The 13,025-nt window shown below is 50.6% G+C and overlaps 1 protein-coding gene across 7 annotated transcripts in view; it reads right to left on the bottom strand.

Moving 5' to 3' along the window:
* The window catches only part of slit2 (slit homolog 2 (Drosophila)), a 671,546-nt gene that overhangs the window by 30,892 nt on the left and 627,629 nt on the right, over positions 1 to 13,025 (bottom strand). For all 7 annotated transcript variants that reach the window (XM_072496476.1, XM_072496471.1, XM_072496473.1 and 4 more), the window contains 2 exons: positions 9,875 to 10,115; positions 9,202 to 9,332 (listed from right to left, as the gene is read on the bottom strand). In XM_072496476.1, the coding sequence (XP_072352577.1) occupies positions 9,202 to 9,332; positions 9,875 to 10,115 (372 nt within the window). The remainder of the gene's footprint in view (positions 1 to 9,201; positions 9,333 to 9,874; positions 10,116 to 13,025) is intronic.

Here is a 13,025-nt window from a genome sequence, read left to right as displayed (position 1 = left end):
ATGTCGGGATGGACAGACTGGATGTCGGGGATTAGCAGACTGGATGTCGGGGATTAGCAGACTGAATGGACAGACGGGATGTCGGGATGGACAGACTGGATGGACAGACGGGATGTCGGGATGAACAGACTGGATGGACAGACAGGATGTCGGGATGGACAGACTGGATGTCGGGATTGACAGACTGGATGTCAGGGATTAGCAGACTGGATGTCTGGATTAACAGACTGGATGTCGGGATGGACAGACGGGATGTCGGGATGGACAGAATGGAGTCAGGGATGGGCAGACTGGATGTCGGGGATGGACAGACTGGATGGACAGACGGGATGTCGGGATGGACAGACTGGATGTCGGGATCGACAGACTGGATGTCGGGGATGGACAGACGGGATGTCGGGATGCACAGACTGGATGGACAGACTGGATGTCGGGGATTAGCAGACTGGATGGAGAGACTGGATGTCGGGATGGACAGACTGGATGTCGGGATGGACAGACTGGATGTCGGGGATGGACAGACTGGATGTCGGGATGGACAGACTGGATGTCGGGATGGGCAGACTGGATGTCGGGAATGGACAGACTGGATGTCGGGATGGACAGACTGGATATCGGGATGGACAGACTGGATGTCGGGATGGACAGACGGGATGTCGGGATGGACAGACTGGATGTCGGGAATGGACAGACTGGATGTCGGGGATGGACAGACTGGATGTCGGGGATGGACAGACGGGATGTCGGGATGGACAGACTGGATGTCGGGATGGACAGACTGGATGTCGGGATGGACAGACTGGATGTTGGGGATAGACAGACTGGATGTCGGGGATGGTCAGACTGGATGTCGGGATGGACAGACTGGATGTCGGGGATGGACAGACTGGATGTCAGGATGGACAGACTGGATGTCGGGATGGACAGACTGGATGTCGGGATGGACAGACTGGATGTCGGGGATTAGCAGACTGGATGTCGGGATGGGCAGACTGGATGTCGGGATGGACAGACTGGATGTCGGGATGGACAGACTGGATGGACAGACTGGATGTCGGGATGGACAGACTGGATGTCAGGATGGACAGACTGGATGTCGGGATGGACAGTCCGGATGTCGGGATGGACAGACTGGATGGACAGACTGGATGTCGGGATGGACAGTCTGGATGTCGGGATCGACAGACTGGATGTCGGGATGGACAGACTGGATGTTGGGGATGGACAGACTGGATGTTGGGGATGGCCAGACTGGATGTCGGGATGGACAGACTGGATGTTGGGGATGGACAGACTGGATGTTGGGGATGGTCAGACTGGATGTCGGGGATGGACAGACTGGATGTCGGGATGGACAGACTGGATGTTGGGGATGGACAGACTGGATGTTGGGGATGGACAGACGGGATGTCGGGATGGAAGGACTGGATGTTGGGGATGGACAGACTGGATGTCGGGATGGACAGACTGGATGTCGGGATGGACAGACTGGATGTCGGGATGGACATACTGGATGTTGAGGATGGACAGACTGGATTTCGGGAATGGAAGGACTGGATGTCGGGGATGGACAGAATGGATGTCGGGGATGGACAGACTGGATGTCGGGATGGACAGACTGGATGTTGGGGATGGACAGACTGGATGTTGGGGATGGTCAGACTGGATGTTGGGATGGACAGACTGGATGTTGAGGATGGACTGACTGGATTTCGGGATGGACAGACTGGATGTCGGGATGGACAGACTGGATGTCGGGATGGACAGACTGGATGTTGGGGATGGACAGACTGGATGTTGAGGATGGACAGACTGGATTTCGGGAATGGAAGGACTGGATGTCGGGGATGGACAGACTGGATGTCGGGGATGGACAGACTGGATGTCGGGATGGACAGACTGGATGTTGGGGATGGACAGACTGGATGTTGGGGATGGTCAGACTGGATGTTGGGATGGACAGACTGGATGTTGAGGATGGACTGACTGGATTTCGGGAATGGAAGGACTGGATGTCGGGCTGGACAGAGTGGATGTTGAGGATGGACAGACTGGATGTCGGGATGGACAGACTGGATGTGGGGATGGACAGACTGGATGTTGAGGATGGACTGACTGGATTTCGGGAATGGAAGGACTGGATGTCGGGCTGGACAGAGTGGATGTTGAGGATGGACAGACTGGATGTCGGGATGGACAGACTGGATGTCGGGATGGACAGACTGGATGTTGAGGATGGTCAGACTGGATGTCGGGATGGTCAGACTGGATGTTGAGGATGGACAGAATGGAGTCAGGGATGGACAGACTGGATGTCGGGGAAGGACAGACTGGATGTCGGGGATGGACAGACTGGATGTCGGGGATGGTCAGACTGGATGTCGGGATGGTCAGACTGGATGTTGAGGATGGACTGACTGGATGTTGAGGATGGACTGACTGGATTTCGGGAATGGAAGGACTGGATGTCGGGCTGGACAGAGTGGATGTTGAGGATGGACAGACTGGATGTCGGGATGGACAGACTGGATGTCGGGATGGACAGACTGGATGTCGGGGATGGACAGACTGGATGTTGGGGATGGACAGACTGGATGTCGGGGATGGACAGACGGGATGTTGGGAATGGACAGACTGGATGTTGGGGATGGACAGACAGGATGTCGGGGATGGACAGACGGGATGTTGGGAATGGACAGATTGGATGTCGGGCTGGACAGACTGGATGTTGGGGATGGACAGACTGGATGTCGGGGATGGACAGACGGGATGTTGGGGATGGACAGACTGGATGTTGGGGATGGACAGACTGGATGTCGGGGATGGGCAGACTGGATGTCGGGATGGACAGACTGGATGTTGGGGATGGACAGACTGGATTTCGGGGATGGTCAGACTGGATGTCGGGTGGACAGACGGGATGTTGAGGATGGACAGACTGGATGTCGGGAATGGACAGACTGGATGTCGGGATGGAAGGACTGGATGTCGGGGATGGACAGACTGGATGTCGGGATGGTCAGACTGGATGGTCAGACTGGATGGTCAGACTGGATGTCGGGGATTAGCAGACTGAATGGACAGACGGGATGTCGGGATGGACAGACTGGATGGACAGACTGGAGGTCGGGATGGACAGACTGGATATCGGGATGGACAGACTGGATGTTGGGGATGGACAGACTGGATGTGGGGATGGACAGGCTGGATGTCAGGGATGGACAGACTGGATGTTGGGGATGGACAGACTGGATGTCGGGATGGAAGGACTGGATGTCGGGAATAGACAGACTGGATGTCGGGATGGAAGGACTGGATGTTGGGGATGGACAGACGGGATGTCGGGATGGACAGACTGGATGTCGGGATGGACAGACTGGATGGACAGACTGGATGTCGGGATGGACAGACTGGATGTTGGGGATGGACAGACGGGATGTCGGGATGGAAGGACTGGATGTTGGGGATGGACAGACTGGATGTCGGGGATGGACAGACTGGATGTTGAGGATGGACAGACTGGGTGTCGGGATGGACAGACTGGATGTCGGGATGGACAGACTGGATGTCGGGGATGGACAGACTGGATGTCGGGGATGGACAGACTGGATGTCGGGATGGACAGACTGGATGTCGGGATGGACAGACTGGATGTCGGGATGGACAGACTGGATGTCGGGATGGACAGACTGGATGGACAGACTGGATGTCGGGATGGACAGACTGGATGTCGGGATGGACAGACTGGATGTCGGAATGGACAGACTGGATGTCGGGATGGACAGACTGGATGTCGGGATGGACAGACTGGATGTCGGGATGGAAGGACTGTATGTTGGGGATGGACAGACTGGATGTCGGGATGGACAGACTGGATGTCGGGATGGACAGACTGGATGTCGGGGATGGACAGACTGGATGTCGGGAATGGACAGACTGGATGTCGGGATGGACAGACTGGATGTCGGGGATGGACAGACTGGATGTCGGGATGGACAGACTGGATGTCGGGATGGACAGACTGGATGTTGGGGATGGACAGACGGGATGTCGGGATGGAAGGACTGGATGTTGGGGATGGACAGACTGGATGTCGGGATGGACAGACTGGATGTCGGGATGGACAGACGGGATGTTGGGGATGGACAGACTGGATGTCGGGATGGACAGACTGGATGGACAGACTGGATGTCGGGGATGGACAGACTGGATGTTGAGGATGGACAGACTGGATGTCGGGATGGACAGACTGGATGTCGGGATGGACAGACTGGATGTTGGGGATGGACAGACGGGATGTCGGGATGGACAGACTGGATGTCGGGATGGAAGGACTGGATGTCGGGAATGGACAGACTGGATGTCGGGATGGACAGACTGGATGTCGGGATGGACAGACTGGATGTCGGGATGGACAGACTGGATGTCGGGGATGGACAGACTGGATGTCGGGATGGACAGACTGGATGTCGGGATGGACAGACTGGATGTCGGGGATGGACAGACTGGATGTCAGGATGGACAGACTGGATGTTGGGGATGGACAGACTGGATGTCGGGATGGACAGACTGGATGTCGGGATGGACAGACTGGATGTCGGGTGGACAGACGGGATGTCGGGATGGACAGACTGGATGTTGGGATGGAAGTACTGGATGTCGGGAATGGACAGACTGGATGTCGGGATGGAAGGACTGGATGTCGGGATGGACAGACTGGATGTCGGGATGGACAGACTGGATGTTGGGGATGGACAGACTGGATGTCAGGATGGACAGACTGGATGTCGGGATGGACAGACTGGATGTCGGGATGGACAGACTGGATGTCGGGTGGACAGACGGGATGTCGGGATGGACAGACTGGATGTCGGGAATGGACAGACTGGATGTCGGGATGGAAGGACTGGATGTCGGGATGGACAGACTGGTTGTCGGGATGGAAGGACTGGATGTCGGGATGGACAGACTGGATGTCGGGATGGAAGGACTGGATGTCGGGATGGACAGACTGGATGTCGGGAATGGACAGACTGGAGGTCGGGATGGACAGACTGGAGGTCGGGATGGACAGACTGGATGTCGGGAATGGACAGACTGGAGGTCGGGATGGACAGACTGGAGGTCGGGATGGACAGACGGGATGTCGGGATGGACAGACTGGATGTCGGGAATGGACAGACTGGAGGTCGGGATGGACAGACTGGATGTCGGGATGGGCAGACTGGAGGTCGGGATGGACAGACGGGATGTCGGGGATGGACAGACTGGATGTCGGGATGGACAGACTGGTTGTCGGGATGGACAGTCTGGATGTCGGGGATTAGCAAACAGGATGTCGGGATGGACAGACTGGATGTCGGGATGGACAGACTGGATGTCGGGATGGACAGACGGGATGTCGGGATGGACAGATTGGATTTCGGGATGGACAGACTGGATGGACAGACTGGATGTCGGGGATGGACAGACGGGATGTCGGGATGGACAGACTGGATGTCGGGATGGACAGATTGGATTTCGGGATGGACAGACGGGATGTCGGGATGGACAGACTGGATGTCGGGATGGACAGATTGGATTTCGGGATGGACAGACGGGATGTCGGGATGGACAGACTGGATGGACAGACTGGATGCCTCACTTGAATAGAGTGTTTAGGGCAAGAGAAGGTGCACAGGGCGGAGATAAAGGGGCAGGTGTTACTCCTTCATCCATTGCATCAGAAGGTGCCGTGGGAAGCGGGTGAGTAGTTGGGGACGATGGAGGAGTGGGCCAGGGTATCCCGGAGGGAACGGTTCCTGCGAAATGCTGCCAGGGGGAGTGAGGGGGAGAAGTGTTTGGTGGTGGAATCTTGCTGGAGTTGTCGGAACTGGCGGAGGGTCTTTAAATGTGGAGGCTTGTGGGGTAAAAAGTGAGGACAAGGGGGACGCTATCCTGGTTCTGGGAGAGAGGAAAGGGGATGAGGACAGAGGTGCGGGAGATGGTTCGGATAAGGCTGAGAGCCCTGCCGACCACAGTTCGTGGGAAGCCACGATTAATGAAGAATGAAGACATGTCAACAAAACCGTTTTCAGAAAAGATGCGCGGAGGCGAAGGAACCGAGAGAGTGGGATGGAGACCCCACAGGATGTGGAGTGCGAAGAGCTGTATTCGAGGTGGGAGTCAGTAGGTTTGTAATGGATATTAGTGGACAGTCTATACCCAAAAATTGAAATAGAAAGGTCAAGGAAGGGAAGTGTCAGATATGGACCATGTGAAGGACAAAGAGGTATGGAAATTGGAAGCAAAACGAATAAATGGTCCCAGGTCGAAAGGGGAATATAAAGTGGCTCCGAAACAGTCGTCAATGGACCGATAAAAGAGTTGTGGGATTGGGCCAGAGTAGGACTGCAACCAGGAATGTCCCACATACCCCATAAAGAGATGGGCTAAACTGGGACCCATGTGAGTACCCATAGCCACACATTTGGTTTGGAGGAAATGAGACATGTTAAAGAAGACATTTTTCAGTGAGAGGACAGGTTCAGCCAGATGGAGAAGAGTGTTGGTGGATGGGGATTGTTCGGGCCTCTGAATTGTCAGTGTGCCAGCTTCCCTAAGAGTGAGGTTGTGGAAGAGCTCTGCTGCAGAGAAAGGTGAGGGCTTTGGTGTACAGGAAACAATTGGTCGACGTGCACCCAGAAATTCTTGGTACACTGGCAGACCTGCAAAAAAAAAGCCTGTAGTTGTTCTGAACTGCCACCATGTGCTGAGATAGGATCCTTTTACCTTGGATTCTAGGCGTGAGATTTGATTCTCAGGCATATTCTGGTATCTGCTTACCACTTGTTTATTAATAGCACTTCTACACAGGTTACAGAGTAGATATGTAGCTCTTAGGCATGATTCCAATCTCTCTTGTGAGAGTGTAATAATGCTGACTCGTGTCAGTGGTACATCATCATCTATGTCATACATCAGCATATCTCATCTGTTGGCCATTTACATTACAGTTGTTGTCATCAAGGAGCAGGGAGGAGTCCGGCTCCAACTTGCCACAGAGCTTCACATAGAACTTGGAGTCTATCCTTTCCGCCTTGGAAATGGGATCAACTCCATGATAGCACTTATGGACCCAGCCATGATGCAGTGTCTGGTTGTTGGTATCTCAGCTTCCATTGCAGCACAGGCAGAAGGCCCAGGAGGTCTTAGTGCTCCACTGGAAGCTTAGACTGAGCTCATGAGATCCATGCATGCTGCCATGCAAACCCAGCCTGCTGTTGCCATGGCTGCAGATCTCGGTGCTCAAAGAGGCATGCTGGCTCTCACAGCTTTCTAGCAATATGTCCTCCCAGCAGGTTACTAGGATTGTTGTGGCACTGCTCCGGGGGAGTGGCAGTAGTTCCATGGAGTACAGACATCCTGTCCTCTGGCAGGATGAGAACATTTCATTTTCCCACCTCGACCACTCTGCTGGTGCTTTTGCTATTGTTTCTCAGCACAGGACCAAAGCTGCTGTCAGAATACCGGCAATCACCAAGGTGATGCTCTGTGCATAATCACACACAATCTACCTGTAAAGGGAGTGGAATACTTTTGTGGTTCCAGTACACCTCCCCTTTGAGATGTGATGCCCAGTTAGGCACATGCATGTAGTCCCTGCATCATTTGGAACCCAACTAAGCTGGCAAAGCCACCTGCTTTCTCCTCCGGCTTCACTCCACATACAGAGAAGCCAGTGGAGTCCCTGTGAGTTGCTGACTTCTCTGATATACTGATGCGCAGTGAACTGAGAATCTTGGTGAGGGGCTAGCTGCACTGTCCCTTGGTGCATGGCAGTTAGCGCAAACACTGCCGCTGGATGAGATGGAGATAGAAGTGGGCAGCAAATTTGCTACCATGAGAATAACCCAGATGTTCAGATCCAATGGGAATCCTGAGTCGGAGAAAGTGGGCAGCAGGACCACAGCGGCAATCTCTTTTACAGTTAACGAATGAGAGCAGATTTTCTGCTCCACTGACTTCCACTAATTGCAACAACCTGTAGACAGTGACCCAAGTGGGAATCGAACCTGGGACCCTGCCGCTGTGAAGTAACAGTGCTAACGACTGTGCTAGAAAATCAAAATCACCTCGCCTGAAAATCCTATGCTGAAGACTTCAAATAACGTGAGTGGGGGATCTCATGTAGCCAAACACACGGTCAACCGAGCACATTTAAGAGAGGTTTCTAACAGGCCCTGAAAGGTCTGGCAATATATTAGAATTAGACGCTGACTAATGTCCCGATCTGCCACTCTTCATGCATCCAGCACCTGCACAGCAAGCCTGCACTATATTGCATTTTCATAGAATCCCTACAGTGCAGAAGGAGGCCATTCAGCCCGTCGAGTCTGCACCGGCCCTTGAAAGAGCACCATACTTAAACCCATGCCTCCATCTAATCCCCGTAACGCCACCTAACCTTTTGGTCACTAAGGGGCAATTTGTCATGGCCAATCCACCTAACCTGCACATCTTTGGACTGTGGGAGGAAACCAGAGCACCCGGAGGAAACCCACACAGACACGGGAGAAAGTGCAAACTCCGCACAGTCACCCGAGGCCGGAATTGAACCCGGGTCCCTTGAGCTGTGAGGCAGCAGTGCTAACAACTGTGCCACCGTGTTGCCCCTGTGCCACCGTGCTGCCCAAAAATGGCAAATGGCATGGGTTGCTTTGAAAGTGACTGGTGGCTTATCGGCAATTTTAGCCCATTGAGGGCAGCACGGTGGCGCAGTGGTTAGCACTGCTGCCTCACGGCGCCGAGGTCCCAGGTTCGATCCCGCTCTGGGTCACTGTCCATGTGGAGTTTGCACATTCTCCCTGTGTTTGCGTGGGTTTCGCCCCCACAACCCAAAGAGGTGCAGGCTAGGTGGATTGGCCACGCTAAATTGCCCCTTAATTGGAAAAAATTAATTGGGTACTCTAAATTTATATTTTAAAAAATTCTTAGCCCATTGAGCCTCTGGTGGTGCCAAATCCAGTGGTGCTCAGGAGCTCAATTCCCGAGTATTTTGATTTTGTTATAAAGTCAAAACTTACTTGAAGAAAAATAAACTTTCTTTAACATGTCTCCTCTAATTATCACATATTCAGTCTTCATTAGCCAAGCCACTTCAGTCATTATTTGCATGGGGACACACTTTTGTAACGGAGACAGAGTCCACATTTTCCTCACCTGTAAATGGCTGATGCTGGATAGGTACCTGTGTCATAGCTGACACGTACACGCCCACGGAAAAGCTCCACAGCTATGTGATCACTGTCCCCTTTGTACAGTAAAATCCCATTGTCTTCATCTGTAGCAACCTGAGGAATATCAAATGGAAAGGTTAGCTAATCAGATCTTCATGGAGAGGTTAGAGTAGAAATTCATCTCTTGCAGTGGTACAAAATGGGCTATACTGGATCAGCCACCCCAAATACGGAATGCTTGGTATTCAGTTCCACTGCAGGCATTTCTTCGAAACAAAAGTCTCGGAGATCACGATCTCTTTGTCTCTATTTCAGGTAAAACGGCATTACTGACTATTACAGGAAACTATATGGTAAATCTCTCAATATTTGTTTCACAAACATCCCCGGCATAGTTTCTATTGAAGCACAGATATCATTATGGTCCAGGAGAATGACAAATGTCCCTGATTATCATTTCTTGGTTCAGATAGGAGTTTTACTCATGTTAAATCTGAAATGAAGGCATGTTTTGTCTGCATTAAAAATGACTAGAGGCCTGAATACATATTTTGACTAGACTTCTCAAAGAACAGTAACTTTTGGTGACTGAATTGACATAAGAATCTTTGATAAAGATATGAATCTAAAATGGCTAATTGTAACATTTTCCTTACCTGGAGAGAGATATTGGGCTGAAGCTGTATGTTTGGTGAGGGAATCTGTAGGTAGGAGTCTCTGTTCACGAAGTTTACACTAACCAATTTTTCGCACTTGTCACCCTCATAACCAGCCAAACACTGGCAAACAGGCTCATTTCCAATCTCAATACACTGGGCTCCATTCTGACATTCAAAATGATCACAGGGGCTGGTGCGAGGCAAAACCATTGGGGGAGTCAGCTCACAAAACAGGCCACTGAAAAGAGAATTAAAAAGAAAACCATTTCGTGTTTTTGGAAAATGATGTGTAATAAAGCCTGCACAAACACGCTGCGTATCAAACGATCTAACATAATATCTTCGCCAGTGAAATAATCTTCACATTTACAAAATAGGGAATCTAGAAATCTTTGCAACAAGCAAAATACCCAAGAGTCGAAAAGGATGTCCTAGACTGGGATTAAATTAGCAGGTAGAATTTAATTTATGGAATACACAGATTCAAGAAATTTAATCAGTTAATACAGTTTGTCGAAAACTGGTACTTTAGATGGCGGCTGTGGACAAATAATACTCATGTTACTCAATGATATGGTAGAGCAGTGGTTAAAGTACTTGATCAGGGAGCCAGTATTTGTGTGCAGTACACGAGAAATAGACTATAAAAACGGCTGGATTGTCATTGAAAATTCCATGAAATGTCTTTGAATTTGTAGATTCCACATTAGTAATGAGACCTTTCCGTGCCCCAAACATGGCCATCAGCAAAGGTGGGGGGGAATGGGATTTTGCGAGTTCTTGGACCCAGATTCACTGGTTGGCAGAAGAACACCTGTTTTCCAGACGCACCAACTCAGTCAGCTGATGGGATATTGTTCTTTAAGGTTCAAGCACTTCATAGTGTTGTGAAGTTGAGCTTTATATTGAAAGTGACTTTATGTACAGACTGAAAACGACCAAGTTTTAAAAGACTAAAGCAATAACTGCTAAGATAAATGCCAAGATTCAGGTGATTTTTGTCATTTCGGCACAGATTCAGATTTCCTCAAGTCTCCAGAAAACACTCACTTAAATGACCATGATTACGATGCCCTCCCTTCAACAGGCCTGCTGGAGACAAAACCGCAGGTGAAATTTACACCTCCTGTTGTCCATGTATTTACCAAAACTCAAAATCCATGGACTCCCAGACCCCATTAACCTCCACTGCGATCAGGAATCCCGATCGGAAGGGGAATGAAGTGTCCGCCGATAAATGGACGCCAAACCCTTTGTTGTGCTCCCATCTCCCGCCATGGCGGTAGCGGGCTACCCGTTTTGCGCCGATGGGAGCATGTAAATTAAAGTATGCATATGCATGCAATTAACAGACTTGAAGCCTGAGTCTCACGCCCCCCCCCTCCCCCACCCCCTCCTATGTGATGTTCCGACCCACTCTTGGGGCCTCCACCAGGCAGGCTTTCGTGCAAGGGTGGCCAAGTACATCCCTCCCGCAGTGAAGCCTGAGAGGGGGTCAGGGCATTGATGAAATGCCCCTCTGCTGCTGCCAGGCTGCAGAGGGTTGTGTCCCCTTTCCAGCCCACCTTCAGTCCCCCATCACACCCCTCCACTAGAGACCCATATCAGAAAACTCCCACCAGTCATCCCATCTGAAAGCTGAAGAGCAGTCCAGGCAATACAGTGGGAAATCACTGTATTTTCACTTATCCTTTTGCTAACATCTGCTGCCTCAGAAAAAAACAGCTGTTACAAGTGTTAGAGGCTTCCTCCAAAGCCAAGTACACATGAAAGGGATTCAAATCCACCGTCAGCCTTTGAAATGCAAATTCCGCACAGCAATACATTTCACTCGCCAGTGATTGATAGTTTTATTGGTCCAGGCACAGGGGCTTGGTGGATTATTTATTTATCTTTCCCTTCACACGCTTGAATGTATCTCCATTACCCTGCTTTGATGCTAACCAGAATGTTTATAAACAGTCTTGCTACGATTGACAGCTCCACACATCAAAAGCAGCTTTGTGGTTTCATTTCTTTTTCACTTAGCTGCTTTTGATGTGATGAGGAGTTGCTGATCATGGCAAGAACTGAATGCTTTCATTTTATAAGACAGAGTGATTCTGTACATTGAAGCATGAGAGAGAAAGAAGACCCTGTTCTACTTGTACATTCACTGTCACTTAATTCACTGTCACTTAATTTTTTTGTTTAAAACATGCTTCAAAATAGGAGAGCCAATGCGTGTGCATCTTTCATTGTTTAATTTTCATAGAGAACCTCAGACTCTTTACAGTGTAGAAGGAGGCCATTCGGCCTATCGAGCGTGCATTGGTTCAATGTTAGTTCAACTTCCAAACACAGATAATTGCAATTGAATTTTGAACCCAAATGTTTGTAAATTCGACTCTCTAACACCCATTTAAAATCCAGGCGATGGAGGAGGGGGAGAGAAGAACAGAGAAACAGAGAAGTTGAATTTTGAAAGGAAAGCCTTTGAGTGACAGTGAAAGTGGTTGAGTAGATAGTTCCAAAGGGAAAAAGTGGTAGTGATGGGTGTGAGCAAGAGCTATTAAAGGTAATAGGCACATGGAAGATCAGGGGTGTGATCAGAGCAAAGGAATGGGGGAAGTAAGAATGTTTGAGGAAAGGAATGGAGAAGGACACACTGAGGGCCACATTTTCTCTTAGTGTAGCCTGTAGCCATTGGTGACCCTGTTCCTGCCAAAGCATACCACAATTACCACTTAAAAGTGAAGAAAGATGAGAAAAAAGAAGGAGAAAGAAAAGATAATACAAAAGAAATAACATAGAAGTGAAAGAGAGAGGAGAAGCTGAAGAAGAAAGACAGCGAGATGTCAGGAATTTCAGTGGGGACTTCTGGTGGCGGCCATGAGCTGGACGGTCACACGAAAGGTGGCTCTTTTGTAAGATCTTCGATTACAGCCATTCAACTCCAGCATATGGGCATGAAAAAGTATCGACTATCTCCCACCCTGACCCCCCATCGACCGCACTGCCAAGCAAGATGGGATAAAGTCGGCTGCCAAGCCAAAAAGCCAGCTGAGACAAGGTGAGGGAAACCTCAGCCTCAAGCCGGCAACCACACGTGGAGGCACAGAACCGGGGAGGGCTGACCCCACAGAGCTCCCAGCACAGACCCAGGGGC

The sequence above is a fragment of the Scyliorhinus torazame genome, chromosome 3 (assembly GCF_047496885.1).
Source record: "Scyliorhinus torazame isolate Kashiwa2021f chromosome 3, sScyTor2.1, whole genome shotgun sequence".
Taxonomy (NCBI): domain Eukaryota; kingdom Metazoa; phylum Chordata; class Chondrichthyes; order Carcharhiniformes; family Scyliorhinidae; genus Scyliorhinus; species Scyliorhinus torazame.
This window is presented reverse-complemented; position numbering and strand designations above follow the sequence as displayed.